General features: G+C 53.8%; 1 protein-coding gene across 4 annotated transcripts in view; it reads right to left on the bottom strand.

Annotated features, from left to right (window-relative positions):
- Positions 1-22102, bottom strand: part of ARID3A (AT-rich interaction domain 3A) — a 42153-nt gene extending 20051 nt beyond the window's left edge. The window contains exons 1-3 of one of the 4 annotated variants that reach the window (XM_066341862.1): positions 21969-22102; positions 17911-18540; positions 16607-16934 (exon numbers count right to left, since the gene is read on the bottom strand). In XM_066341862.1, the coding sequence (XP_066197959.1) occupies positions 16607-16934; positions 17911-18290 (708 nt within the window). In that variant the 5' untranslated portion in view covers positions 18291-18540; positions 21969-22102. The other 3 variants (XM_066341879.1, XM_066341871.1, XM_066341853.1) reach the window with 3 other exon arrangements.
- Positions 22103-27923: the final 5821 nt, after the last annotated feature.

Below are 27923 nucleotides of genomic sequence, written 5' to 3'. Positions count from 1 at the left end.
CTCCCTGCAGCCTCCCATGAGGGTCTGAGGGGCTTTCATTACCTTTACATCAAGAGCAGGCTGTGTCTCCCCTGCTCAGAAGCCAACTGTGGTTCCCTACTACTCAGGAGAAAATCCAAACTTCCAGCCTGCCAGGCCCCACGCTGGCTGATCCGCTACACATCTACGTCCCTATCTTGTCTGTCTGCATGCTTACTTTACGCCAGTCACACCAGCCTCCTCACTTCTCCCCACACCCAGTCCTGCCCTGAAGCCTATTTGCTGGTGCCTCCAACAAGAGTCCCCTTCCTCACTCAGGCCTGCAGCTCTGACCCTCAAACCAGGCCAGCGCCATGAACATACTAGCATCTGTCATGGTCCTGTGATTGTGCATTATTTCGAGATGGTTTCTTCCCATCTTTCTCCCCACTTACATGAGAGCCTTCAAGGGCATAATTGGGGTCTCTGGGTACAGACAAAAATCCTGGTATACAATAGGCACCCGCTAATGAAGGAAGGGGGAGAGAGACCACACTGTGCTCTCGCACCCTCCATCTGTCTCCCTGACATTCCCCTCCCAGCAGCTCTCTGTCTGCTCACTGATAAAAAAAAAAAACCCTCATGTTATGGGTCACTGGTGAGGCCCTTCCCTGCCATCTAACCAAGATGACTCAGCACTCACTGCCGTTACTGGGCCCCAGGTGGGCTGGGAGTAGCATCCCTGGGGGCCGCTCAGCCTCTCCCATTTACAGAACTGCTGCTGGATGGAGGGGGTAGGCAGGGTGACATCACACAGTCCCCTGTGCCTACTCTGCAACCAGGGAAACTGAAGTGGCCAGAGGGCGCCCTGCAAGCTCAGCGACCAGGTTCATACCAACCACATGCTAAGTGCTTGATCTGCCCTTTTCCACGTGCACAGGACAGGGAGGACAGGGCCCAGTGTGCACACTCCTCACCCAACATTATGAGGCCTAGAGATGGCAAAGCTGATCCAAGAAAACCAAGAGATGGCAAAGCTGAGTGAGCCCTAGGGTCAAGTCTTGCCCTCTCCCACAGAGACCCCAGAACATGGACAAATAGACAAATAGATAAAATCAGAATGGGGCTCTGTAGGGTTGCAAAAGTCATTTGGGGAAACCCTCCTTGTCTGCACCTCAAGCCTCAGTTTTCCCATCATGAAGTGGGTGTGGAGGGATAGCAACGTGATCAGGAAGCCATCACAGCAGCTTCTCTCTCAGCTCCAAGGGGCAGCAGGACTCTGGCCTCAGAATGCCAGCCCAGGCAGACACCCAGGGGTTTTGTTTGAGGTTTTCCTCCTATTTTGGAACTCCCAGGACACAGCACAGAGGAGGTAAAGCCCAAGTGAGAGCTCTTGGTGGTTTGACTGGAACAGTCCATTCTGCAGCCATTATTGAACAGCTGTACCTCAGGCCCATGCTGGATGCTGAGGATGTAGTGTGTCCAAGAGATCCAGATGCCCCTTAGAGCCCAGGCCAGCTGGGGAGATGGCCAGTGAGCAGGAGACTCATGGGAGCTGGGACCCCTAAAGAAGGGGGAAGGGCAGAGTCGATTGCTGTTTGGGCTTAGCAATGGCCATAGGCCCTTACCAGGAGTCACCTACCTGTGCACCTGACCCTGGGGCACCCCCACCAGCCACTTGGGCCTTTCGCTTCCTGTCGCTGCTCCAGGCAGGGCCTCCTCCACACAGATGCTGCAGGGGCCCCACCAGGCTTGAAGGAAATTGGGGAAGTGATTCTGGGCAGGGCAGAAACATCTGTCCGCTCAAGCACCCCTCCCCAATCGGTCATGTGTTCTTTCACTGAAAAGACACAGCACCCGCACCCACAACAGATATTAATAAAAAGCTCCAGAAACGAGTCATAGAAGCAAACACATGAAGGCACGTCTTTATGAATTTCCGGAATGCAAGGTTCCAAGAATGGCCCTGACCCCAAAACCTCTTCTTTTCTCCTGGTCAGTCTTGCATGTGACAAGGGCCATCCGTGAAGTGGGTAGGGGGTGCACCTGGGCATCCAGGTGGAGACAGGGGACTCACTGGAAGAAGGGCATGTAGGGAGGAGGGTCTGGCTTCAGGAAGATGGCTAGGGATGAGGGACAGCAGGAGAAACCACCTTGATGGCAGGCCCATGTCACAGCAGGGAAACTAAGGCCCACAGGGTATATATACTAGGCGGTCTGGCATCGCGGATGCACCCAAGACAGGAATCAGGAGAGACACTTCTAGGAAGTGGAGTGGAGGAGGGAGGTGGTTGTCTTATGCTGTCATGCAAATGACATGCAAATCCAGGTAGCCTCTCAACCACCTGGGAAAACCACCACCAAGGCCTGGCCCTGAGCTGACCACTATCCAAACTGGACACTATTTCACAGATGGGGAAATAGAGACATTGACAGAAAACCATGGAGATGGACTCAAACCTAGACTGAGCCCAGATTGAGCCCTTGGTGCCTCAGGAATGGCTGCAGGGTGCACTGGCCTTATCAGTATCACCAGGTGGGGAGGGGCCTCCACCCCAAAGCCTCTTGCTCTCAGGGGCTCTGGGCAAATGCTTCAGGGTCAGCAAGCCCCAAATCCAGAATCTCCCTCCTCCCCCCTCAGCAAATACTCATCTGCTGTTCCATGCTGCCCTTGGGGCATTTCACACGGGGGTCCAGGCCTATACAAACATGAGTCTCATGATCCTGCCTGGCTGCTGGATTGTAAATGCCTCCAGTCCAAGCCCTGAGCCCAAGGCCCAGCACCTAAGAAATAAAAATCCTGTCCTGGAGCCCTGGCTGGGTGGCTAAGTGGATAATGTCACCCTGGCGCACCAAGGTTATGGGTTTGATCCCTAGTCAGGGCATGAATGAGAGGCAAACAATGAGTGCACAACGAAATGGAACAACTAAGTAAAGCAATGAGTTGATGCTTCTCTCTTCCTTCTCTTTCTCTCTCACACACACGTTAATAGAAAAATAAAAATTAAAAAAGTCCTGTCCTGGGTTTCCTCAGAAAGAAACCAGCCCTGTTTCCCTGCAGTTGGGCCCCTGGGCAGTCCCAGAACATGCCAGAAGGGACTTTCCTAGTGGTTGGAGCTGTTCAGAAAGATCTACCTGGCCAGGGAGTGAGGTCTCCATCACTCCCAGTCCAGGTTCTCTGAACAGAAACCCAGCCAGTGCCAGCAGCTTCAGGAGTAGCAGGCCAGGGCACAGACTGCTACCTTGCTCCAGCCAAGCTGACCAGGTCCGCACTGTCACGTAACAGCAGCAGGTATAGCAGGAAATGATGGGGCTGCTTTCCACCTCCCTCCCAGGAGTCAAGAAGGGGCCCTGGTGGGTTCAGGGCATGGAGTCCCCACCAAGTATTCCCAAGGAAACCTCTGCCAGACCCTAGGCTGAGGGCAGGCCAACAGGAACTGCCTGCCCCGCCCGCGGTAGCCAGCAGCCTCAGGGTACCACCCAAGCCTGCCTCCTAACTGCAGGAGGGGGACGCCACTCCTAGAACATCCCCACTTCCTATGGGAAATTCTTTTGCAGGGAGACAAAGAGGGGAGAGGAGATGCCAGCTGGGTGGCCCTGGCAAGCACACAGCTGGCACCCACCACATGCTGCCCCTCCTCTACCAGGACACTAGGTAAACAGTAACAAATAACGATGACAACGCAATGACAACAAAATGCCATCAGCCAGTGATCTGCACCCCAGCTCAGCCAGGGTCCACCCTGTACGGTGATGGCGACGAAATGAATAACCCAAAGGTGATTTCAGGCCCCACTTCCCTTCCAGGAATTGGGCACCCATCAGCAGTCTAGGGAAGGGACAGGGAGGAGCAAGTAGGCCGATGGCCCAGCAGAGAGGCAGCTGCCAGAGAGGGGAGGGCGGTACCCATGCACACCCACCCACAGCATACTCGCCAGCTCAGGGGCAGCCTGCTGCTCCTAGGAAAGTGGCAGTTGAGGGGGAATTGTGTGACAATGGAAGGGCGGCATCTGGGGAGGTGGGAGACAGAGAGGGAAAGAGACAGAGAGACATGGCGAGAGACAGTGAAACCAGGAGGTTCCGTGGATGGACAGACTCGGTCAGGGTGCCAGCCCACGACTGTCCCCTTGTCTCCCAGCCCCATCAGAGGACCTGGCCCAGCCTGCATCCTGAGGAGGAATTCATGGAGCTGGTCATAGAAGGGGGGTTAAATGAAGAACAGAAGGAAAGGGCAGCTGGCCCCTACCTGGTCCACAGTAAGGGGCCCTTTAGTGTTAAGGGCAAAAAGCCAGGGCAGGTACCCCCTGGGTGGGGGCTTCACAAGCCCAGAAGATCCACATTTGTAGATCTTCTGTAGGGCTCATACCCCTGAGGGGTGGGGGTTTGGGAGCAGAGGCCAGATGACCCTTAAAGGCCCCTTATGGGGCAGAAAGAGAATATGACACAGCACTGGAGTACACAGCCACTCCCAGTCACGCTAACCTGGACAGAGATGCCAGACAACCCCCACAACACTAGCAGAACTCACACACACGCCCTTGACAATCCCACCTAGACAGAAACCGCCAGATCTCCAGAGCAGCCACACAACCCCTCCTGATGTGCCCATGGCCCTGCCCATCCTAATGCGGTCTCCCAGTACACACATGGACACACCCATTCACCCAGACACAGACACACAAACACAGACACACCCTTGCTCACTAGCTGAAAGATAATGGCCCCAGACAGCCTGCCCTTGGCTGCCACGCCCACCTGGTCCACTGGGCCCCACACACCTACGGCCTTGCTGCCCAAAGGACAACAACCACTTCCATCTGTTTGCTTTTCTTTACAGATGTGTCCCCAGTGCCCAGAATGAGGGCTGGTACACAGCAGGTGCTTCATACATGCTTGTGGAAGGAACAGGCTCAGACACGTGCACACATATGCACAGCCTGGCTTTCTGCCTGAACCCAGTCCTGTGACTCATGGTTGAGACAGTCAGGGTCCCCTCTACCCAAACCAATCCCCAAAGAAGAATTGGCAGCCAGCAGGATCAGGGCCACCCACGTCATGTGCCCAGTGGAGCCCTTGGTTCCCTGAAGGTGCCTGGCACAGTGAAGACCCGAGTCAGGGACCCAAACCTTTAAGTTTTGATTTATTTCTTGGGGCGGCTGGAAGAAAGGCACAGACTGGGCCTTAAACAGCGATCCATTCTCTCACGGCTCAGGGACCAGACATTTTTGATGGAAGTATGGAGGCGTTACAGGGCCATGCTCTCCCCCAAGCCTCCAAAGGAGGGTCCTTCCTGCCTCTCCCAGTGTCCTGGCGTTGGAGCCACATTGCCTGGATCTCTGCCTTCATGTCTGCACAGCTGTCTTTCTGTCTGCTATGTCTCCTCCTCTTATAAGGAAGCCTGTCCTTAGATTTGGGGCCCACCATACTCTAGTGTGACTTCATCTTAACTAATTATATCTGCAAAGACCCTATTTCTTTCTTTTTTTTTCTTCTTTTTTAACTTTAGAAAGAGAGGAAGGGAGAGAGAAACACTGATTTGTTGTTCCACTTATTTATGCATTCATTAGTTGATTCTTGTATGTGCCCTGACCAGGGATTGAATCCACATTTTTGACATATAGGGACAACACTCTAAATAACTGAGCTACCTGTTCAGGGAGTGCAAAGACCCTATTTCAATATAAGGTCCCATTCTGAGGTTCTGGGTGGACGTGAGTTTTGCAGAAAATCACATTCCATGACAGGTTTCTTCCTGCAACATGGGTTTTTATCTGTCCCTTTTCCTTTGTCTGGTAGGAGAGGAGTGTGTCCCTGAGGCCAAAGGACCTGCAAGGGCAGCGAGCGGTGCTGACTCTGCACCCTCTCTGCCCCCTAACCCTCAGCCCCATGAGACGCCCCTAGCCCCTACCCCGAGGCAAGGCCAAGTCCTGAGCTGAGGCCTTCAAAAGGCAGACTGGTTATCATTTAACCCTGTGACCTCCAATTGTCCTCTGGCCGCATGCAGCCAGGCAGGCAGAGAAGGGGCAGGCTGCATCCCGCCCCCACGTGTGCCCACCCCTTGGCCAACACTCCCAACTGCTCCCCTGACCAGGCTTGGAGTGTAACCTGACATGGTGACGGCATCTGTGATGGGGGTGCTGGGCTGTCACAAAGGGCCAGGGGGATTCCCCTCCATGTCACTGCAGGTAGTGCTGGTTCTGGGGATCAAAAAATTTAGGAGGTTGAAGGGTCTTTGTGTCAGGCAGAGAAACTGAGGTACAGAGTAGGCTAAGCCCTGGATTAGAGAGGGCACATCCCTGCCTAAGACCACACAGCATGTCGAGGGAAGAAGGAATAGAGCAGAGCAGTGAGAGTCCCTATGGTCTCTGGGGCCCTGTCCTCACTTCGGGGCTCCTTGGGACTATGTCAGCACCGCAGCTCCAGAATCTACTGTGGGCAGGCAAGGGCAGCTGACCTGCTCCTGGGCAGCCAACGTGAACCACTGACCAGGGGACCTGACTTTCTGGCTAATTTTTAATGGGCTCCAATGAGACCTCACACTTCACCAGGCAGGGGGAGCCCAGCAGTGGCAGACACACAAGCTCCCACACAGGCACACGTGTGATTGCAGACCTCCACACATATGGCCATATACAAACAAAGCTATAGGAGACTATTATTCCATCACAGACACGAGAACTCCAGGCACCAACATCAGCACACTCTGGGATACACAAGTCAAGCCACCCCCAAGTGTGCCTGGACCCCAGGACACACTCAGTGACATGTCCACATAAGTCAGAGACACATCTGTGGTATGCACACATAGACATATACACACGGGCCACATATCAAAATATAAACAGGTGCCCAAGATGACAGATACACATAACACTACAAACAGATTCATGAGGCCCCAGAATATGCCCACGCACACACAGGCAACAGCCATGCACTAGCACAAGTGTGAGTTACATACATAGAAAGTCTCAAATACCCGTGGAACCCCGGCCCAGACAAACACAGATTCCAATACTCACAGAGCCCTGGGAAGACAGGACACCCCAGCCCACGAAACCATGTGATACCACCATGTCCCCACACCCACGTGCACACTCACACACCCACACCAGCAGGCAAGTCCCCACGTGGCTCACCCACGCCCATCCCGATAGGGCACACAGCGAGGATACTCTGCCTGCCAGACACCGCTCCCTCCGTTGGCCGCGTGTGTTATTAGAGAGCGTGGGGCGTGGCTGGGCACTTGGCAGCGGCCACCAGGGTGGGGAGCTGGCGGTGGGCGTGGGGCCAGGCCACAGCGGTGATGACCCCATGGTGGTGACCCTGTGGCTGGGTGACAGCACTGGGGCCAGATAAGGTTCTTCCGGCTGAGTCAGTGTGGTTCCCAGGGCTGGCACGGGTAGGGGCATGGTGCCAGGGGCTGGCGGGTGAGCACCCTCCCCGTGCCTGCCATGGCCCAGCTGGCTGTGAGCCAAAAGCCACAGCAGCTTTGATGAGGCAGGCGCTTCCCTAGGCGGGGAGAGCTGAGCTCTCCAGGGGCTTCCCAATACCCCTCCCCGCCCCTCTGCACATGATGCAGGGCTCCTGGGGCCTCTGGAAGACATCTGGTGCCAGAGCTGGCTCCCAGGGCCCACACGGCCTGGCCTCTGGCCTACTGTGTCTCAAACACACCAGATGAGCATGACTGGGCTCAGAACCCAGTGTCTGACCTGACCTTTGCCCAGGCTGTGCTGTCCCCGTAGAATACTTTCCTTCCTGGGAAAATTCTAATTCATCCTCTTCCCCTGGTCCCAAAGGCCCAGCTGTAGTGCTGGCCACTCACTCCTGCCTGGCCCATGGACTCCAGAGGGTCCTCCCAGCATCTCTCTCCGTCCCCAGCTCCAAATCCTGCAAAGGCCCCCTCTTGAGCCTTCCTCTGGTTTGTCCTAATGTTCTTTTTCTTTTTTTTTTTTTTGACAGAGACAGAGAGTTAGAGAGCGGGATAGATAGGGACAGACAGACAGGAAGGGAGGGAGATGAGAAGCATCAATTTTTTGTTAGGGCACTTTAGTCGTACACTGATTGCTTTCTCATATGTGCCTTGAGGTGGAGCTACAGCTGACCAAGTTAACCCCTTGCTCAAGCCAGCAATCTTGGGCCTAAGCTGGTGAACTTTGCTCAAATCAGATGAACCCGCGCTCAAGCTGGTGACCTCGGAGTCTCGAACCTCATCCTCCACATCCCAGTCCAATGCTCTACCCACTGCGCCACTGCCTAGTTAGGCTCTCCTAATGTTCTGCTCACCCCTTCCCTTTCCCGTTATGTTCCAGCTACACTATTCCAAAATGCAGACCCTACCCTTCTCTGTTCATCTGGCAAACTTTTACATATCCTGCAAAGCCCCTGCTCCAATGCCCCTTCCTATGGGCAGCCCTGCCTTCAATCTTCTTCTTCTAGCCTAGCCCTCACCCACTTAGGGCTGGGAATGCCTTGTCCTGCTCTAACATTCCCCAACCAGGGGCACTCTCAAGCAGGATAAAGAAAACATCTACCAACTCCTCCCTTAGGTCCAGCAATTCCAACTCCCTATGCCATCCCACACTGTCCCAAGCAACTCTGGTGAGCCCAGAGATGTTCACTGCAATGTTGTTTAGAACAGGGAAACAGAGAAGCAGACCAACGCATTGGTGTCAGCCCTACAGGATAACTTGGCATGAAGCTAACAAGAATCAGGCAACTCGGGACATTCTGATATGACAGACAGGTGCTGAGCAATGATGACATGAAAACACCTGCAAAAAGTAGTGTGTTCAGTGCAGAGTTGGGTGGAACCACCCAGACCCCTGAAAGGTCACATTTCTGAAGGGCATAAGTGGGTAGAGATAGGCTCAGAAAAACCCATGATACAGCGCAGGTTGGGGCAGGGGCTGGCAGCCTCAAGCTTCAGTGGAATCGCTCCATGTTATCCCCTCACAAGAATGGTGCCTATCTAATGCTACTTCTGGAATAAAGAATGGACTTAAAACCCTAGCCCAGGAGCTCAGTTGGTTAGAGCGTCGTCCTGACATGCTAAGGTTGTGGGTTCGAGCCTTAGGGCACATACAAGAATCAACCAGTGAATGCACAAATAAGTGAAACAACAAATTGATGTTTTTTCCCCCGTCCTTACTCTTTCTCTCTAAAAATTAAAAATTTCTAAATGGACTTTAAACTGTATATATTTTTTGTAATTCAAAAAATTAAATAAGCTGAAAGAAGCAGAAAAAAAACAAACCCAAATGTGACTCAGCCTCTTGCTGAGGATGCATCTGAGCCCCACGGCTTCCCTTCCCAGTTCCAGAACCCATATCCAGGGCCAGGCATGTTAAGAATGGAGCAGGACACCCTTGGAATAAAACAGGCCCCAGGAGGCCAAGAAGCGGAGGGGACCAGGTGGGGTCTACAGTGAAAACTGCTGATTGCAATTTCTGCCTAAGTGCCCACTGTGTCCAGGCACTGGGTCCTGATGCCCTAGTGTGAAACTTAAACCAATTGCCTCCATTTCAGATGAAGGAAACTGAGGCTCAGTGAGGCCACCAGGCTTCCCCTAAACCTCATAGTCAATGGTTCCCTGCCCCTTGCTGGTCTGTCTATGCCCCCAGAAATGCTCTGGCAGGTGCTGGGGTCAGTCTACTCTGGAATCCAATCCCGGCTCTGACATCTTCCCCATAGCAAGTGCCTTGAACTCTCTGTGCCTTGGTTTCCCCATCTGCACCATAGGGGCAATGGCAGTTCCTTCTCTGTGAGATCAAGAGGATACACATGAGGCCCTGGCCGATTGGCTCAGCGGTAGAGCGTCGGCCTGGCATGCGGGGGACCCGGGTTCGATTCCCAGCCAGGGCACATAGGAGAAGCGCCCATTTGCTTCTCCACCCCCCCACTCCTTCCTCTCTGTCTCTCTCTTCCCCTCCCGCAGCCAAGGCTCCATTGGAGCAAAGATGGCCCGGGTGCTGGGGATGGCTCCTTGGCCTCTGCCCCAGGCGCTAGAGTGGCTCTGGTCTCGGCAGAGCGATGCCCCGGAGGGGCAGAGCATTGCTCCCTGGTGGGCAGAGCATCGCCCCTGGTGGGCGTGCCGGGTGGATCCCGGTCAGGCACATGCGGGAGTCTGTCTGACTGTCTCTCCCCGTTTCCAGCTTCAGAAAAATACAAAAAAAAAAAAAAAGAGGATACACATGAGGCCCTGGCCGCTAGATCGATGGCAGAGCTTCAGCCCGGTGTGTGGATGTCCCAGGTTCGATTCCTGGTCAGGGCACACAAAAGTAACCGTCTGCTTTTCACACCTCCTCCTGCCCCTTCTCTCTCTCTCTCTCTCTCTCTCTCTCCCAATCCCGCAGCCATGGCTTGACTGGTTCGAGAGCATCAACCTGGGGCACTGAGGATGACTCTGTGGAGCCTCCACCTCCGCCTCAGGCACTAAAACTAGCTCAGTTGCAAGCATGACCCCAGATAGGCAGAACATCAGCCCCAGACGGAAGTTGCTGAGTGGATCCCAGTCGGGATGCATATGGGAATCTATCTCCCCGCCTCTTGCTTAGAAAAGGAAGGAAAAAAAAAGAGGATACAAAGGAAATACCTGATTGGTGGTGGTGCAATGGGCAGACTGTCGACCTGGGATTCTTAGATCCTAGGTTCAAAACCCCGAGGTCCCTGGCTTGAGCACAGGCTCATTTAGCTTGAGCATGGGGTCACTGGGTTGAGCATGGGATCATCAACATGATTCCATGGTCACTAGGTTGAAGCCCAAGGTCGCTGACTTGAGGAAGGGGTCACTGGCTCAGCTGGAGCCCCCCCCACACACACACACAGGTCAAGGCAAGTATGAGAAGCAGTCAATGAACAACTAAAGTGCCACAACTGAGTTGATGCTTCTCATCTCTCTTACTTCCTGTCTAAAAAAAAAAAAAAAAGGGAAGAGGATACACATGAAAAATGCATGAGCCGTTCAATCTGCTGCCTGCGTGCAGTTATAAATATTAGGTAAAACTGTCACTTCTACATCTATGATCTCTTTTACAAGTTATGTGGTGAGCAGAGGTCACCTTGGAAAGTAGGGAAAAATATCTTAACTTTTTTCTTTGAGAGACAGGCAAGGAAAGAAGAGAGACAGAAAAGGAACACTGAGCTGCTCCTGTATGTGTCCTGACCGGGGAATCGAACCAGCAACCTTCCTGCTTGGACACGATTCTCCAACCAACCAAGGTATCTGGCCAGGGCTTAATTTGTATTGATTTTTAGAAAGAAAGAGAAAGGAAGGGAGAGAGAGGGGAGAGGGTAGGAAGGCATCTGTTGTTCTACTTAATTGTGCATTTTTTTTTCCTGAAGTTGGAAATACGGAGGCAGTCAGACAGACTCCCGCATGCACCCAACCGGGATCCACCCGGCATGCCCACCAAGGGGCAATGTTCTGCCCATCTGGGGCGTTGCTCTGTTGCAACCAGAGCCATTCTAGCACCTGAGGCAGAGGCCACGGAGCCATCCTCAGCGCCCGGGCCAACTTTGCTCCAGTGGAGTCTCGGCTGTGGGAGGGGAAGAGAGAGACAGAGAGGAAGGAGAGGGGGAGGGGTGGAGAAGCAGATGGGCGCTTCTCCTATGTGCCCTGGCTGGGAATTGAACCCAGGACTCCTGCACGCCAGGCCGACGCTCTACCACTGAGCCAACCAGCCAGGGCCTTAATTGTGCATTTTTTGGTTGCTTGCCATGTGTACCCTGACCAGGGATCAGACCTACAACCTTTTTGTTTCAGGATGACACTCTTAACAGACTGAGCTAACAGGCCAGGGCCAACATTTTTTTTTTTTTTTTTTTTTTTGTAATTTTCTGAAGCTGGAAACAGGGAGAGACAGTCAGACAGACTCCCGCACGCGTCCGACCGGGATCCACCCGGCACGCCCACCAGGGGGCGACGCTCTGCCCACCAGGGGGTGACGCTCTGCCGCGACCAGAGCCACTCCAGTGCCTGGGGCAGAGGCCAAGGAGCCATCCCCAGCGCCCCGGCCATCTTTGCTCCAATGGAGCCTTGGCTGCGGGAGGGGAAGAGAGAGACAGAGAGGAAGGAGGGGGGGGTGGAGAAGCAAATGGGCGCTTCTCCTGTGTGCCCTGGCCGGGAATCGAACCCGGGTCCCCTGCACGCCAGGCCGACGCTCTACCGCTGAGCCAACCGGCCAGGGCTAATCATTAGTTTTTCATTGCGATGATTGCTTTCTCATATATGCCTTGACCGTAGGCCTTCAGCAGACTGAGTAATCCCTTGCTCAAGCCAGTGACCTTGGGTCCAAGCTGGTGAGCTTTTGCTCAAACCAGATGAGCCTGCGCTCAAGCTGGCAACCTTGGGGTCTCGAACCCGGGTCCTCCACATCCCAGTCCGACGCTCTATCCACTGCGCCACCGCCTGGTCAGGCCAGGGCCAACATTTAACACAAATCAAAACCACAGTGAGCTCTGGCCAGTGGTGTACTGGATCAATCCCATGGACGTCAGCTCAAGCTCAAGGTCGCCAGTTTGAGGTCAGGGCACATATGAGAAGCAATCAATAGCTCAACTAAATGGAACAAGTTGATGCTTCTCTCTGTCTCTCTCTATCCCTTCCTCACCCCTTCTTCTCTCAAAAAAACACTCCAGAAGACAAAGAAAAAATCAACCATAGTGAGATATCACACGATCCTCACTCGCATAGCTGGAACCAGTCATCACAAGTGTTGGTGAGGACAGGGAGAAACTTGAGCTTCATACATGGCAGGTGGGATCCAAAATGGGAGTGCCATAGACAGCACTCAGCAGCTCCTCTAAATGTTAAACAGAGAGTTACCATCTGAACTGGAAATTCCACTCCTAGGTGCACGTTCATGAAAACTGATAGATTCACACAAAATCTGCACATGCATGTTCACAGCAGCAGGATGTACAATGGCCAAAAAGCAGTAACAACCTAAGTGTCCATCCATATACCCATGGAATATTATTCAGCCATGAAAAGGAGTGACACACTGACCCTTGCTACAATATGGATGAACCTTGAACACATGATGTTCAGTGAGAGAGGAACCAGACACAAAATGCCACACAGTGTGTGATTCTATTTATGTGAAGTCTCCAGAACAGACAAATCCACAGAAAATGGATCAAAAACTGGAAGGGAAAGGGAGGTAATTTCTAAGTGGGATGGGGCTCCTTTTCAGGTGATGAAATTGATTGTGGTGATGGGCGCATAACCCTGTCAATATACTAAAACCCAGTGAATTGCACACTTTAAATGGGTGAATTACATGCTATGCATATTTTCTATCAATTAAGCTGTTAAAAAAACTCCAACATTTAACCTGACTGGTGGTGGTGCAGTGGATAGAGCATTGACCTGGGATGCTGAGGTTCCAGGTTTGAAACCCTGAGGTCGCCAGCTTGAGCACAGGATCACCAGCTTAAGCATGAAATCATCGACATGATCCCATGGTCGCTGGCCTGAGCCCAAAGTCACTGGCTTGAAGCCTAAGGTCACTGGCTTGAGCAAGAGGTCACTGGCTCAGCTGGAGCCCCTCAGTCAAAGCACATATAAGAAGCAATCAATGAACAACTAAAGTGCCACAACTATAAGCTGATGCTTCTCATTTCTCTCTCTCTCTCTCTCTCTCTCTCTCTCTGTCTCTTGTCCTCTTACAAAATTTCTAACATTTATTTGCATTCTTGAGACTGAAGATTCAAATCCTTAAGTGGCTGAATATCTGTGACTGAGTCTGCTGATTTAAAACCTACAATGGCACTTTCTAGAGCTCAGGCATGGCCGTGTTGGTGACAGGAACTACTGGGATGTCACCAGATGCCACCTCCAATGCCAGGAGGCTTAGATCCTAATCGCTGCCCATTATGCATCCTGATCCCTAGCCAGAAGCTGGCCTCCATCAGCCCATGTTTACGGGCCCCAGAGTAGAAGGTTCCAGGTTTTCCAGGAAAGATTCTATGGTCATGAACCTGCTGTTTCTGGCCCCTCCCAAGCCTGGCTGCCCCCAGACCTGTAGCCAACAGCAGAATTTCAAGACTGTCGAGGATTCTGGAACAGAAGTCAGCCCCAGACCCTGCCAAGACCAGGGAGGAAGAGATGGAGATGATGCCAAGTGAATGGCTGGCCAGCTGGCTGCCACGTGCCAAGAAAGGGGTGGGGCAATGCCAGAGTCAACACAGCCCCTGACATCTGCAAAGTTGGCTGAGTCCAAGCCACTATTGACACTGGCTGCATAGGTGCCTGGCCAGCTGGATGGACAGGTAGCACTGGCAGCTGGACCTGCCACAAATGGGAAGAATAAATTCCCAGCACTACAGGATAAGGCCCCTGCTGGTCCCAAACCTTCCTCAGTCCACCTCATCTTGGAATATAGGCCCATCGCCTGCCTGCGGGACCCAGCCTGGCAATGTCTGGCCCCAAGCTGGGCCCCACTTCAAGCCCTTTGAATAGTCTGTTTTCTCCGCCAGGTGCACCATTCTTCTGTGTATGCCTTTTACTACAATGCTCAGCCCAAACGCCACACCCCAAGAGACCTCCTCTCTTCCCTTGTAAAGACACTGAACACATCCTGTCTTACTATCCACTTACTTGTTTACTGAGCTCCACCCACAACAGAGATAAACCATAAACCATGAGTTTATGGTTTATGGGGCTCCCTGACCATCTGGCCTCAGTTTCCCACTCTGTGACCCGACCCTGAGTATCCCAAGACATCACCATCATGTCCCGGACAAGTGAAACAAGGCCCTTTCTTCTTATTTATTTATTTGTTTATTTATTCATTTTAGAGAAGAGAGAGAATGAAAGAGAGAGAGAAAGGGGGGAGAGCAGGAAGCATCAACTCCCATATGTGACTTGACCAGACAAATGCAGAGTTTTGAACCAGCAACCTCAGTGTTCCCAGGTCAACGCTTTATCCACTGCGCCACCACAGGTCAGGCCAGGCCCTTTCTTCTTGACATGAGAAAAGGTCTTTGAAGTCAGGGCTTCTGACTCCTTGTCTCTACCTGGTCTGACACCCAACATCTCCCGACCTCCCGTCACTATTGAGGCCAGAGTAACAGGGGTTCTGTCGACCTCTGAGCCCCAAGGAGCCACATAGCTTTCTCCCTCCCACCTGGCTGTGACCCTGTGAGGTGGGGGTGTCTTTCCAGCTTCAACCGCCCCCCAATTCTGGGGCTCCTTGAGGGCTGTGTTCAGGGTTGACAACACATATTTGGTGAATAAATAAATATAACTCGCCACAATGTGCCCGCCTGTGTTATGTTGAACTTAGAGGACGTCAGGGGCTTAGAGTCAGCAGAACCTGCTCCCAACACCATGCCTGTTTTCTTATTTGCAAAATGGGGTGAGCAGTTGCCCCGAGTTTCCATCCCAAAGGGAGGGAAACTGAGGGTGGGGCCATCAGTCCCACATGCAGGCTCAGGCTGGTGTTCACATGCAGGGGGCAGCCAGGGCCACTCACAGAGCCCTGAGAAGGCAATGTCTGCTGGCTTTCATTCCACCACAAGGCACCATAATCCATGTGCCAAAACCAGGTAGGAGGCAAGGTTGCCCCACCCAGCCACCTGGGGAGCTCCTGTCCTGGAAGCTGGCTGTACCCACTCTAGGGGTATCACCCCTCTTGCCTTCCCACCTCCTCCATCCCTGTCACTCCCACCACAGTCCTTGGCTTGTCTCCATGGGTCCAACTTCCAGTTCTTTACTTCATCTGTGAGTTTTCTGATATCCTGAACTCAGTCTCTGGGTCCTAGCATCTTTTTTTCCAAGTGAGGCTGAGAGTGAAGCCACTGGCTCTGAGTGACCAGCACAGGGTGGCTGTGCCTCATCTCCCTTGAGAGGGTCCCACAACCAATCCAGGGGCCAGCATCTGAGGGCAGCTGCCCTGAGGCCACTCAGGTGCACTGGCATGTCCACAGCCCCATGGAGCCCCAGGAAGGCTGGGCTCTGGGCCAGGGAGTCCAAGTCCCCTATCAGCCACTCCTAGAGGTCGGGGCAGGGCCCAGCTGGCTGAGGATGGAATGCAAGCCCCTCTGGCTGCCCCTGCCGCCATCTGGTTTCCATCTGCCCAGCCCAGCTCTGCTAAACTTCAAAGGATGCCCCGCCCGGCCACTTCCTCTGCCCTGGCCGCCCTGGAAGGCACCAGAATGGACAGCTTCCTCCCCGCCCCTCCAGAGCCCCAGGGTGCTTGGCTGTCTACACCAACGTGGCCACCTCCTGCTCAACCAACCACCTGGGCCTCAACAGACCAGACTCTACTCAAGAGACCAGACCAACAAGGCCTCCAACCCCACATCACCAGGCCACACCCATAACCCATACTGAGCCAGGTCCAGTTGTGTGGCCTTTGCCTGGGCCATTCCCTCCACTCTGAAACCCTCTGCTTGCTCTGTCTCTATGCTTGTCCTTCTGGTGCAGACACCAAGAGCTCCGAACCTCTCCCTCCTGGCTTGTGTCCCCCATATTCATGCATTTAACACCAGCCAGCCCACCCATGGGATCCCCCGCACCCAGCTTGGCACTTGCAGACAGACGGGAGGCAATAAACAGCCATCAGGGCTGGTTGGAAGGACCCAGTAACAGCCAGGTGCACCCGCCTCTACAAGCCCCCATTATGATGAATGACGCATGACCCACCTGCTTGAACTGCTCCTCATACGTCCAGTCCCCATGGTCAGGAGGCTGCAGCTGGGGTGCCACATGGGCAGCCCCTCCAGGGTGGGCTGGGCCAGCCCCTGGGCGCTCTTGGCCACCCAGCACCCGGGGCCCACCTTCACCTCCACGGAAGGCCTGGGGCAGCTGGGCCTTGTGGGGGAATAGGGCTGCAGGGCCCAGGCCAGCAGAGCCTGGAGGCCCAAGCCCCTCCTCGTCTTCATAGTCTTCTTCCTCCTCCTCCTCCTCCTCCTCATCCCCCAAGTCTTCCTCCAGTTCTTCTTCCTCTTCTTCCTCTTCCCATTTCGGCTTCCTGGGGTGGGCAGAGGGTAGAGGTCAGAGGAAAAGGTAGTAGCTCACCTCCACCCGGGGGCAAGGCAGGCTCCTCTTCTACACGCTTGGGTTTCCCTTTCTCAACATGGGAGGTTGGGCCTCACCAGCCCCAGCTGCTGAGAAAGCCTATTAGTAGGGTGTAGGCCACATACCTCTTGGTCCCAATTAGCTCAGACTAACTGAAGCTGCCTCTGTGACATAAATCCCCCCCCCCCCACCTAGCACTAATTGGCTCTTCTCCTCCTCTTCCTACTGCACAGCCCTTTCTGAGCCTCGAAAACGCCAAGCCAGTTTCTGACTCAGGGCCTTTGCTCAGGCTATTCCCTGCACCAGGCATGTTGTTCCAGACTCCCCAGGCCCTTCCTAGAGACTGTCACCACTTTGCCCATCATTCTAGAAAGTTAACCCTGGCCCTAGGGACTCCCCCTCCCCAGCACCTCTGCTTTGACAGCCCCAATTACAACCTGCAACTGCCCCACCTCTTCGTTTCTTAAAAAGTCTTCCCAGAAAGATCCCATTGGGGTCTTGCCAGCGCCCAGCTCAAGGTCCACACTGGACCCCTATGAAACAGACCCCAGTAAGCCAACCAATACCCACCCTGTCCAGGTTCCACCCAGTCCACCAACTTTATCTGCCACTTGACGTTGAGTCTGCTGCAGCCTCACTGGGTGATGGGGCCACTGGCCATGAGTGGCTAATGTTTAAGTTAAGATGAAATAAAGCTGCAAACATTGTACCTCAGCCACATCCTTGGCACTGGCCATATTTCACATGTTCAATAGCCACTTAGGACTGGTGGGAGCCACACTGAACAGTGAAGGTAGAGAACACATCCACTGTCACCCAGAAAGGTCTAACACATGGCATGTCCCTGGGGGGTTATATCTTGCCCTTAAAACTCCGTCCCCAAGACCCAGTCACCATTCAGTGCACAAAGCCTGCAGACTCTCACTCACAGGTCATCATCAGAGCCCACATCGTCAAAGTGCCCATCGCCTTCAGCATGTCCTGGCGCTTCCCTGCCTTGGCCAGGTGAGCCTGGTTCCCCTTCCTGGGCAGTGTCCTCGTCCTCCAAGCCAGGGGGCCCATCCTCAGAGCCACTGGGGCTGGGTGCAGGTCCGAGGCCAGCAGCAGCAGCCCGCATGGCGGCCAGTGCAGCTATCTGTGCCTGCTGCATTCGGGTGTTCTCAGGGTCTCTGTCCTCCTCAGAGGCAGCCCTGGAGATGGCTGGAGGACCAGCAGGCAGCTCGGGCAGCAGTGGCTGCCGGGCCTCCAGCTCCTGCCGTGCCCGCTGTTGTCGCTGCAGGAGTGTCTCCATCACAGCCTGCAGCTTCATGGCCCTGCGGGCTGGGCCGCCCCGGGCACCAGGGGTAGGTGGTAGGGGCGGCCCCTTTGGGGAGGGGGCCCGGCCGCACTGCAGTGTGGGGGCCGTGGGGGAGCTGGGGCAGTGCAGGGTGGCGGGGGGCGGGGGCCACTCGGCTCAGGCTGAGGGCTGTTGGGGCATGCCAACAGGTGGCACCTCCTTCTCACGCCGGGCACGGAGGGGCAGCAGCTGGCATCCAGCTCATTCGCGTGTTTGCAGAAACCTGAGGGCAGCAAAAGAGATTGTCAAACCACACTGGGCTCTTTAGCCCCATCCTCCCCACTGAGGTCAGACCGCAAAGGCCTCTGGAAAAATCCCTCCCAACTACTCCAATCAGGGTGCGAACCTGGAGGCCAACCTGGAGGCTTCCCTGGAGGCAGAGAAGCACACTCTCCCCATCTACCCCCTTCCAGTGGGCTGGGAAGCAGGGTTACCCTACAATGGACTCCCAAAAGAATCTTAAGAAGGCCCCACAGAGAAATATGCAGTTGCTAACTGCACCTCCCAAGGACCAGAGTGGATTATTGCTTCATAAACAGAGCAGAGGGACAGGGCGTTCCTGGTCTCTGATTGGCTACAGCTGGCTGCTTGGCACCAAAGTCCAGGTGAGTTCTAGGTTCTGGTTCTGGGTTCTAGGCGCTGGGTCCACCTGGCCCAGAAGACTCCAGGTACCCTCCTTTCTCACAGGCATGTTAACATAGACAACGGCTGGCCCAGACTGAGTGTTGTTTGCTGTGTATGGGCCCTGAGCTAACCCTTCCCCACTTAAGCTCTCAACCCTAAGCCTCAACCTTTCTGGACCTCAGTTTCCCCACGTGAGAAATGGTACCCTACTTGCATCCACCTCACTGTGCTCATGCAGAAATGAAGCGAGTTAATGGTAGTGAAAACAGGTATAAAACAGGCACTACAATACGTTTGAGTTAGAGAAGGAGGCACTAGGTTGTCCTCATCTTATGGATGAGGGCAACTAAGGCTCGAAAGTCCCTTGCTAACCCAGGGTCTGGGCGCCATCACAGCCTCCAACATTGCCCCCAAGTGCTCTCTGCAAGAAACTTCCCCTGCCCTTTGGGACACCAAGTGTGGCTAATATCCCAGAATGCAATGTACTCTGTCCCTACCTTGGGGGTCCCTTCAGATCATCACCAACCCTAATTGCCAGGGCCTTGGGCAGGCTCCGGAGAGGGATGTCCCAGAACCTGGCACAGCCAGGCTCCACCAGGACAGGAGGACTCAGATCTCACACACACACCCCACGGAAGGCCTGCCCACACCCCTACCTGCCAAGCGGCCAATAAAACAAATGGACAAAACACAACAGGTCTGGTGGTAACACCCCAGGTAGTAATTCACAGGAATAGTAGGGAGGGCAGGAGGATCCAGGAGGCTGCCCCTAACCCAGCAAATGAACCTCAAAGGTTTTGAAGTACTCCTAGGGCAGAAGGGTCTTACACAGAGGTGCCAGTGGGCAGAGGCAGAGGCTCCTGGTTCTAGATGACACTAGGTCACCACTGTGGTGACCTGCTAAAAGGAGCCTGACCCCATGCCCAGGAAACTTGCAGTATAGCCCCCACCCTAACCTTCCCAGCCAGGGGAGGGGATACAGAGCCACAGTGAGCCCAGTTGCCCCCTACCTTCTTGCAGACAAGCCACCCTTTATTCAGACCCCAGGGGCTTCCTGGGTAAAAGGGCAATGGGGGGCCAGGTGAGTGGCCTCTGTAAAAAGTGGGAAGGGAAGAACACACCTCTGTAGGACTTCACTATCCAGCAGGGGCAGGGGTCGCAGGGCACAAAAACCCCTCTTAGAGGTTACAGTGCTGGAGAGTCACCAGCACAGTAAAGCAGCACACAGCCCTCCTTCTCCCCCTCCCACTGACCGTCATCCTCCACAAGCCCCAAGAAGTGCTGAGGGGACATTTCTCACCCAGTGCCTAGGGCCCACTGCCCCTCCCCCACCTTTGACAACTTCAAGACAAGTCCCCTCCCATGGAAACGCTCCAGGCAATGCCCCCCACCTCTTTGGGGGAGCATAAGGAAGAGGCCAGAGGAAGCTACCCCCCCATGCCAGGCCTGCTAGGTTTAATGACCCTTCCGGGTCACTCGGTGGGGGAGGGGAGCAGGGCAGGTCTATACGCTGGGGCTGGAGGGGGCAGGTGGGGACCCGGGCCCCCACCACCATGGGCCAGACCTGGGCCCCCTCAAGGCTGCTATTAACCCTAAACTTACGGCGCCCACCCCCTCCAGACCCCTCCCTCCAAGAGCCCTTTGTCCTCCGCTCCTACCCCCCACTTTATGACAGCCCCAAGGGAAAGGCATTCCTAGGCAGGGACTTCTCAGGGATGGGGGTGCTGGGTGGTCATTTGGACCCGGCTAGGGGGGCGAGAAAAGATCGGACCACGCCCTCCCCCCCCCCCCCATGCCTCTGGGAGAGAGAGGTCATCCGCTCCGGCCGGCCTTGCAAAACACAGTTATTTAAAGAGTTGTGCAAGGCTGGGGCCCGCGGGGTGGCGAAAGGGGCCCCTCACTTCACAGAGGGAAGAGGAGGGGGAGGGTGGGGCAGCAGGCTGGGGAAGGGGCTAGGAGAGTGGGGAGGAGGCGTCCCGGAGGAAGTGAGAAGAGAAACACTGAAGAAGAAATAAGACGACAAAAACCCCAGTCCGGTTTCAAACGCTTCTTGGAAAGCGACCGATTTGCATCGGCGGGGTGGGGGTTGGGGGCAAACCCTCGGCTCCGGCTCGAGACTAAAAAACGGAAGATTATTGACAAACGCGCCGCCCCGGGTCGGACACCGAACGTTGGAATTGACAAACGCGCGCTCCCCGCGCTTCCTGTACCCGCTTTGTGTCTGGGGGGCACTGAACGAGGGAGGGGGCTTTCCCCGGGGGTCCCCGCCAGAGAGTTGGGGGCTCCGGCCGAACTCAGCCCTGAGAGCAGGCACCGCGGTGTCCCCTCCATTGGCCCTTTTCGGTCCCGGGGCCGACACTTTATAAATAAACTGTCCAGGCAGGAGAAGGTCACCAGGGAACTGCCCTCCCCACCCAGCGTTCCCACTCCCCTCAAGGTTCCAAATGAAATACCAGATTCGCGGGAGAAAAAAATTACCTAAAGACCCGGAGCGTAGCCCCCCGCGCGCGCCTAGAGACCATTTTCTTCCGCTAGAGGGGAAGCGCATTTGCGACCCCCGATCCACCCCGCGCGCGCGCGCGCGTGTTCCTGTGCAACATGGCAGGGGGTGAGGTCGACAAGGGGGTGCAGAGAAAACCAGCCCAACTGCGACCCGCTAGGTTCGCCTTCCCGGCGCTGAACCCCCACGCACGTCCTTGACCAACTTTGGGGACGCCCCTCACTCCGGCCGGGAATCCACGATTTAAAAGGCCAGAGCCCCCACCCCGCCTCACCGCGAGGGGCCCGCTCCTGGGGCGCATGTCCCGCGCCTGGCGTCCGGCCCTGCCCCAGCTGCGCCTGGCCTCCAGCCCGGGCCGCAAGCTGCGAGCTGCTGGCTCCTGGCGGTCGCCGGGTTTGTGCCGCGCGCGGACTCACCTAGCCGCCGGCCCAGTCCGCGTCTACACCCCCATTCGATCGGATTGGTAAAAGTCTCCCTGCTTGCGTCCTCCCCCGCCCCACCCCTCCCCCCCCCACTGGCGCGCTCACCGCCGGGAAGACAAATCACCGGGTGACAAATCGCTCTCAGATGCAAATACCTCGCGGGTGATTCAGCGCCGCGGCTCGGGACGCGGGGAGGGGTCTCGCGAGGCCCCCTCCCCCTTCCCGGACGCCCCCTCGCCCCCCTCCCCGCGCTTGGTCCGACCACGCAGGATCTGTCCAGAGGTCTTGGGGAAGGAAGGGAGAGTGGACGGAAATTTCCAGGTCGCGGCCCCTTTAAAAGATAATACTTAATAAAAGTAAGGGGAACACCGTCGCAGGAGGCCCCGCCCCCTGCCTAGGGACGGTGGGCAAAGTGCGCGTCCCAGCCAGGAACGCACAGAGCGCCGAGAACGCAGACCGGGCTAGGAGCGTTTGTCCGAAGGGGTGGAGTAGTAGGGTAGGGAGACCCGAGTCGGGTCGGAGACCTCACCCCATCTTACCGAGAACCTAGGATAGACCTGCCAAGCTCAGAGTTGGTCCCCTGTCCCTTAAACTGAGAGACCCTGCGCTAGTGACCTACCCATCCCAACACAGCCAAGCCTTGGTTTTCACATCTGTAAAATGGGGATTAGAGACCCAGGGAAGAAATGAGCTACAGTGACGAGAAATAAGAGCGGAACAGAGCCTGAGGGAGAAGCCAGAACCTGCTAGGGGCCATCGCACGGTGGGGAGAAGTCCTGGAGAGGGAGACGTCTGCCCCGGTCGGTACTAGCACAGCAAATGAATGGAGTGGGGTTGTGCATGGTGGACCCCGGGGTGGAGGTGAGTGCGGGAAGAGAGGAGGGAGACTCGTCTTGAAATCGAGCTGATCCCTACCCCTGACCCACCATCTCTTAAGACCCTGACAGCCCACCTAGGAGGAGACATGAGATCCTCCTTTATAATTTTTATAAAGTTACAAAAGATAATTTTATAATTTCCATATTCTGAGTGCTCGAACTCCTGGCCATGTGCCCAAGGCAAGGTTGACCCCTCACATCTCTAGGTAGTGGAGACACTAAATGTCCCTATTTGGAAGAACCGGAAACTGAGGCACAGAGTAGGGTAGGGTGGATTGGGGGTGTAGGCTCAGCCTGAGGGAGCTAATCAAAGGTACTCAGTCTTCGGCTCAAATAAGAGTCAGTGAAAGCCTGTAGGGCTCCCCAGAGGGGCTGCCCTTCTTGAGAGTCCTTACCAGATGGGACTGGGGTCCCTCATCTTGTGCAGCTCCTCCCCTCCCTAAATTACACAGCATTGTCATCTTCTCAGGATCATCCCTCCATATTGCCCCCAAATTGTAAGCCTACTGTTAGGGGGAGTCCCAAGCCCAGGACACAAGTCCAGGGCCCACGTCTTGCCTGCTCCTGTGCCCCTTGTAGGATGCCAGCCTCTAACCCCAGGGCTGCCTGTAGTCTAGTGGTAGTAAGTGGCAGGGAAACCTCCACCTTTAGGCTATTAAACTCCCAGCCCATCTGTTGTCCCTTTACCCCCAAGGGAGGGACCCAGAGGTTTGCCTGGGAGGAGGAATTTAGAACACAAAGGGTAAGGCCCCAGCTCAGTCTGCAGAGTTCTGGAAAGCCCCCTCTGTACCCAGAAACAGATTAGAATGCACCCCTGCCCCACCCTAGGCAGGTGCAGGGGAGGAGCTCCCTGTGCCTTAGTTTCCCCCTCTGGAGAATGGGTCAATATTAATTCATTCTTTAAAGTAGTTTGTTATTGTTTTAAGATTTTCTTATTTATTTATTTTTTTTTTGTATTTTTCTGAAGCTGGAAACGGGGAGAGACAGTCAGACAGACTCCCGCATGCGCCCGACCGGGATCCACCCGGCACACCCACCAGGGGCGAAGCTCTGCCCACCAGGGGGCGATGCTCTGCCCCTCTGGGGCGTCGCTCTGCCGAGACCAGAGCCACTCTAGCACCTGGGGCAGAGGCCAAGGAGCCATCCCCAGTGCCTGGGCCATCTTTGCTCCAATGGAGCCTTGGCTGCGGGAGGGGAAGAGAGAGACAGAGAGGAAGGAGGGGGGGGTAGAGAAGCAAATGGGCGCTTCTCCTCTGGCTGGGAATCGAACCCGGGTCCCCCGCACGCCAGGCCGATGCTCTACCGCTGAGCCAACGGCCGGGGCCTAAGATTTTCTTTATTGAACCTTACCAGGCTGTGGTGCAATGGATAGAGCATCGAACTGGGACATAGAGGACCCAGGTTCTAAACCCCAAAGTCACTGCTTGAGCACGGGTTCATCTAGCTTGAGTACAGGCTCACTAAATTGAGCACAGGCTCACTAGTTTGAGCATGGGGTCACTGGCTTGATCATGAGATCATAGACATGGCCCCATGGTCTCTGGCTGAGCCTAAGGTTGCTGGCTTGAGCAAGGAGTCACTTGCTCTGCTGTAGCCCCCTGGTCAAGGCACATATGAGAAAGCAATTAATGAACAACTAAGGTGCTACAACGAAGAATTGATGCTTCTCATCTCTCTCCCTTTCTGTCTGTGTCTCTCTGTCACACACACACACACATACACACACACACAAGAGAGAAAGAAAAGATTTTATTTATTGATTTTACAGAGAGAGGGGTGGGAGGAGTAAGAAGTTTCAACTCAGTTGCTTCACTTTATTTTTATTTTTTTAATTAATTAATTTATTTATTTATTTTTACAGAGACAGAGAGAGTGTCAGAGAGAGGGATAGACAGGAACGGAGAGATGAGAAGCATCCATCAGATGAGAAGCATCAATCATTAGTTTTTTGTTGCGCATTGCAACACCTTAGTTGTTCATTGATTGCTTTCTCATATGTGCCTTGACTGCAGGCCTTCAGCAGACCGAGTAACCCCTTCCTTGAGCCAGCGACCTTGGGCTCAAGCTGGTGAGCTTTTGCTCAAACCAGATGAGCTGGGCTCAAGGTCATCGAACCTGGGTCTCGATGGCCTGGACCTCAGGGTCTCGAACCTGGGTCTTCTGCATCCCAGTTCGACTCTCTATCCACTGTGCCACCGCCTGGTCAGGCAGTTGCTTCACTTTAGTTGTTCATTGCTTGCTTGTCATATGAACCTTGATCAGGCAAGCCCAGGGTTTTTAGAACCTGAGATCTTAGCATTCCAGTTCAACGCTCTATTCCTCTATTCATTGTGCCACCACAGGCCAGGCCCTCAAGTCATAGTTTTGAGGATTAGATTTTCCTGTTATAAGGGAAAGGGTGAGGCAGGGTGGGGGGTCCACTGAGGGCAGGAAGGGCTGTCTCTTCCCCGTTTTCCAGGGAAAAGCTGTAGCTCATATCTATTTAGATGCAACCTGCCCAGAAGGATGAGGGACTGCAGGATTCCCAGCTGCCTTCAGTTAGGGGGTCCTATTTTTAGCCCAGGGAGTGAGCTGGGAAGTGATATACAGACTTGCTGGCTCTGCTAGGGGTGGGCAGCAGGCCCAGGTTCCAGCTGGATCCTGGCTGTGTGATTTTAGGTTAGTGCAGACACCTCTCTGGTCTCTGTTTCTTAAGCTGGAAATTAGGCACAGCAACCCCAGTCTTATAAAGTTTCTTGGCCAGACCATCTTGTGGGGTCCCTGTGTGTTTTAGACAACCTCTAAAAAAACCAGCCTGGACTTCACTCAGCCCCTCAGTCCATCACTCAACCTGCTCTCCACTCAAGGAGCAGTGAGCAGCGTGCTCCTTAAAAAAAATTCACCTAGATCTCAAACTACCTCCCTCCCCACATTATTCCTGCTCAAACATATCCCCATTGCTGGGCCTTTGCACTGGCATTCCTCCTGCCTGGAGTGCCTTCCCAAATTATCTGTGATCTTGCCTTCTGATTCAACTGGAACTTTAGCTCCTTGAAGGGTCCTCCTCTGACCTCCTAGCATCAAGTGTGCCACATCACCCTGTCACATCGCTCTGTTTTATCTTCCTCCCGGCACTTCTACTTCAAAACAGCTGTATTTATTGAACCTACTCTGCCTTGGCCACAGTTGTGTCTCGGGCCCTGAAACTGAGCCTGGCAGGTAGTAGGTTCTCAATAAACACTGGCTAACTGAATAAATTTCTGTTTCCTCTCTTCCTCTCACATCATAAACCATTTTTGGTGTCTGTTTACAGAGGTGGAGGGTAAATTGAACTATTCACCATATCCATCTTTTTTTTGTAATGGAGTTTTTATTTTTAAGATTTTGTTTATTGATTTGAGAGAGAGAGAAAGCAGGGGTAGGAGGGAAGCATCAACTTATAGTAGTTGCTTCTCGTATGTGCCTGGGGTTTTGAACCAGCAACCTCAGCATTCCAGGTTGATGCTTTATCCATTGTTCCGCAGTGGATAAAGCCTTGTTCTGGAGTGCCCAGATCACCCACTTGACCCCAAAGTCTTTGTGTTGCTACTTAGAGCCCCAGTTAGGGCACATATGAGAAGCAATCAATGACACAACTAAGTGGAACAACAAGTTGATGCTTCTCTTTCTCTATTAAAAGACAAACAAATATATAAAGGAGAAGCTTGGAGGGGGATGTGGGGCCAAGCCAGAAATCCCCACCCCTGACCTGCTGTCATTCACACCTGGCCTAAGGTTGTCTTGTCTATGTGAGCCAGGGCCCACAAACATGTAATTTTTTATTTAATTTTTGAGAGAGCGAGAGACAGAAAGAGAGAGAGAGAGGGTGACAAGCATCAACTCTTAGTTGCGGCACTTTAGTTGTACATTAAGCTTCTTGTATGTGCTTGTACTGGGCCGTGCCAGGGTCCCCTTGCTCAAGCCAGCGACCCCAGGCCTTTCATGCCAGAGACCTTTGGGTTCAAGCTAGCAAGCTTGAGGATCACGTGGACCATTCCCCAGCTCAGGCCAGGGATGCCATGCCTATTGCCCACACTCAGAGCCAGCAACATCAGGGTTTCGAACCCGAGGCCTCAGCATTCTGGACAGATGCTTTATTCACTGCACCACTACCAGTCAGGCACCATGCAATTTTAACCTCTTTTAAAATAAGAAGGAAAAACAAAGCCATGGCCCGCTAGCTCAGTTGGTTAGAGAGTCATCCCACTATGTCAAGATTGTGGGTTCAATCCTTGGTCAGGGCACATACAAGAATCAACCAATGAATGCATAAGTAAGTAGAACAACAAATTGATGTTTCTCTCTCCCCTTCCTCTCTCTCTAAAATTAATCAATAAATAAAATTAAAAGGAAAAATGAATTTAATAATCTGGAGTACATAATAATGAATTCTGCCTAAATTGTATCCATCTACTATATAATTATAGCAACACAGTTGTAAAATGTATTTTTAAAGTGTTCTTTTTATAGAAGGGGCTGGAGAGACAAACACCCTGGAAATGAATAGTTTGGTTCTCCTTGACTCATTTTGCATGAGGAAACTTTCAGCGTGGGTCCAGGTTGGAGTACCACAAATGATCCCCTAGGCTCTGGGGACTGCTCTGTGAGGGTCCACCCAGTGAAACTAGGAATTTCTGTGGGGTGCGCGCGTCACCTGCCGGGCATCTGCGAAGCTGCAGCTGCGGGGCAGGAAGAGCGTCGCCGCGCTGTGGCTCCCGCCGGAGGCCGCTAGGCGGCGCCATCTCACCGGAAAACCAGTTTTTTGGTTTTTTTTTTATTTATAAATAAATTTTTATTAATTTTAATGGGGTAACATCAATAAATCAGGGTACATATATTCAAATAAAACATGTCCAGATTATCTTGTCCTTCAATTATGTTGCATACCCATCACCCAAAGTCAGATTGTCCTCTGTCACCTTCTATCTAGTTTTCTTTGTGCCCCTCCCTCCCCCAACCACCACACTCTTGTCCATGACTCTTAGTCTCGTTTTTATGTCCCACCAATGTATGGAATCATGAAGTTCTTGTTTTTTTCTGATTTATTTAGTTCACTCTGTATAATGTTATCAAGATCCCACCATTTTGTTGTAAATGATCCAATGTCATCATTTCTTATGGCTGAGTAGCATACCCTAGTAGTGTATATGTGCCACATCTTCTT

Source organism: Saccopteryx leptura, chromosome 1, assembly GCF_036850995.1.
Source record: "Saccopteryx leptura isolate mSacLep1 chromosome 1, mSacLep1_pri_phased_curated, whole genome shotgun sequence".
Lineage (NCBI taxonomy): Eukaryota > Metazoa > Chordata > Mammalia > Chiroptera > Emballonuridae > Saccopteryx > Saccopteryx leptura.
Note: the sequence above shows the minus strand (reverse complement) of the source record. Positions and strands in the feature narration are given on the sequence as shown.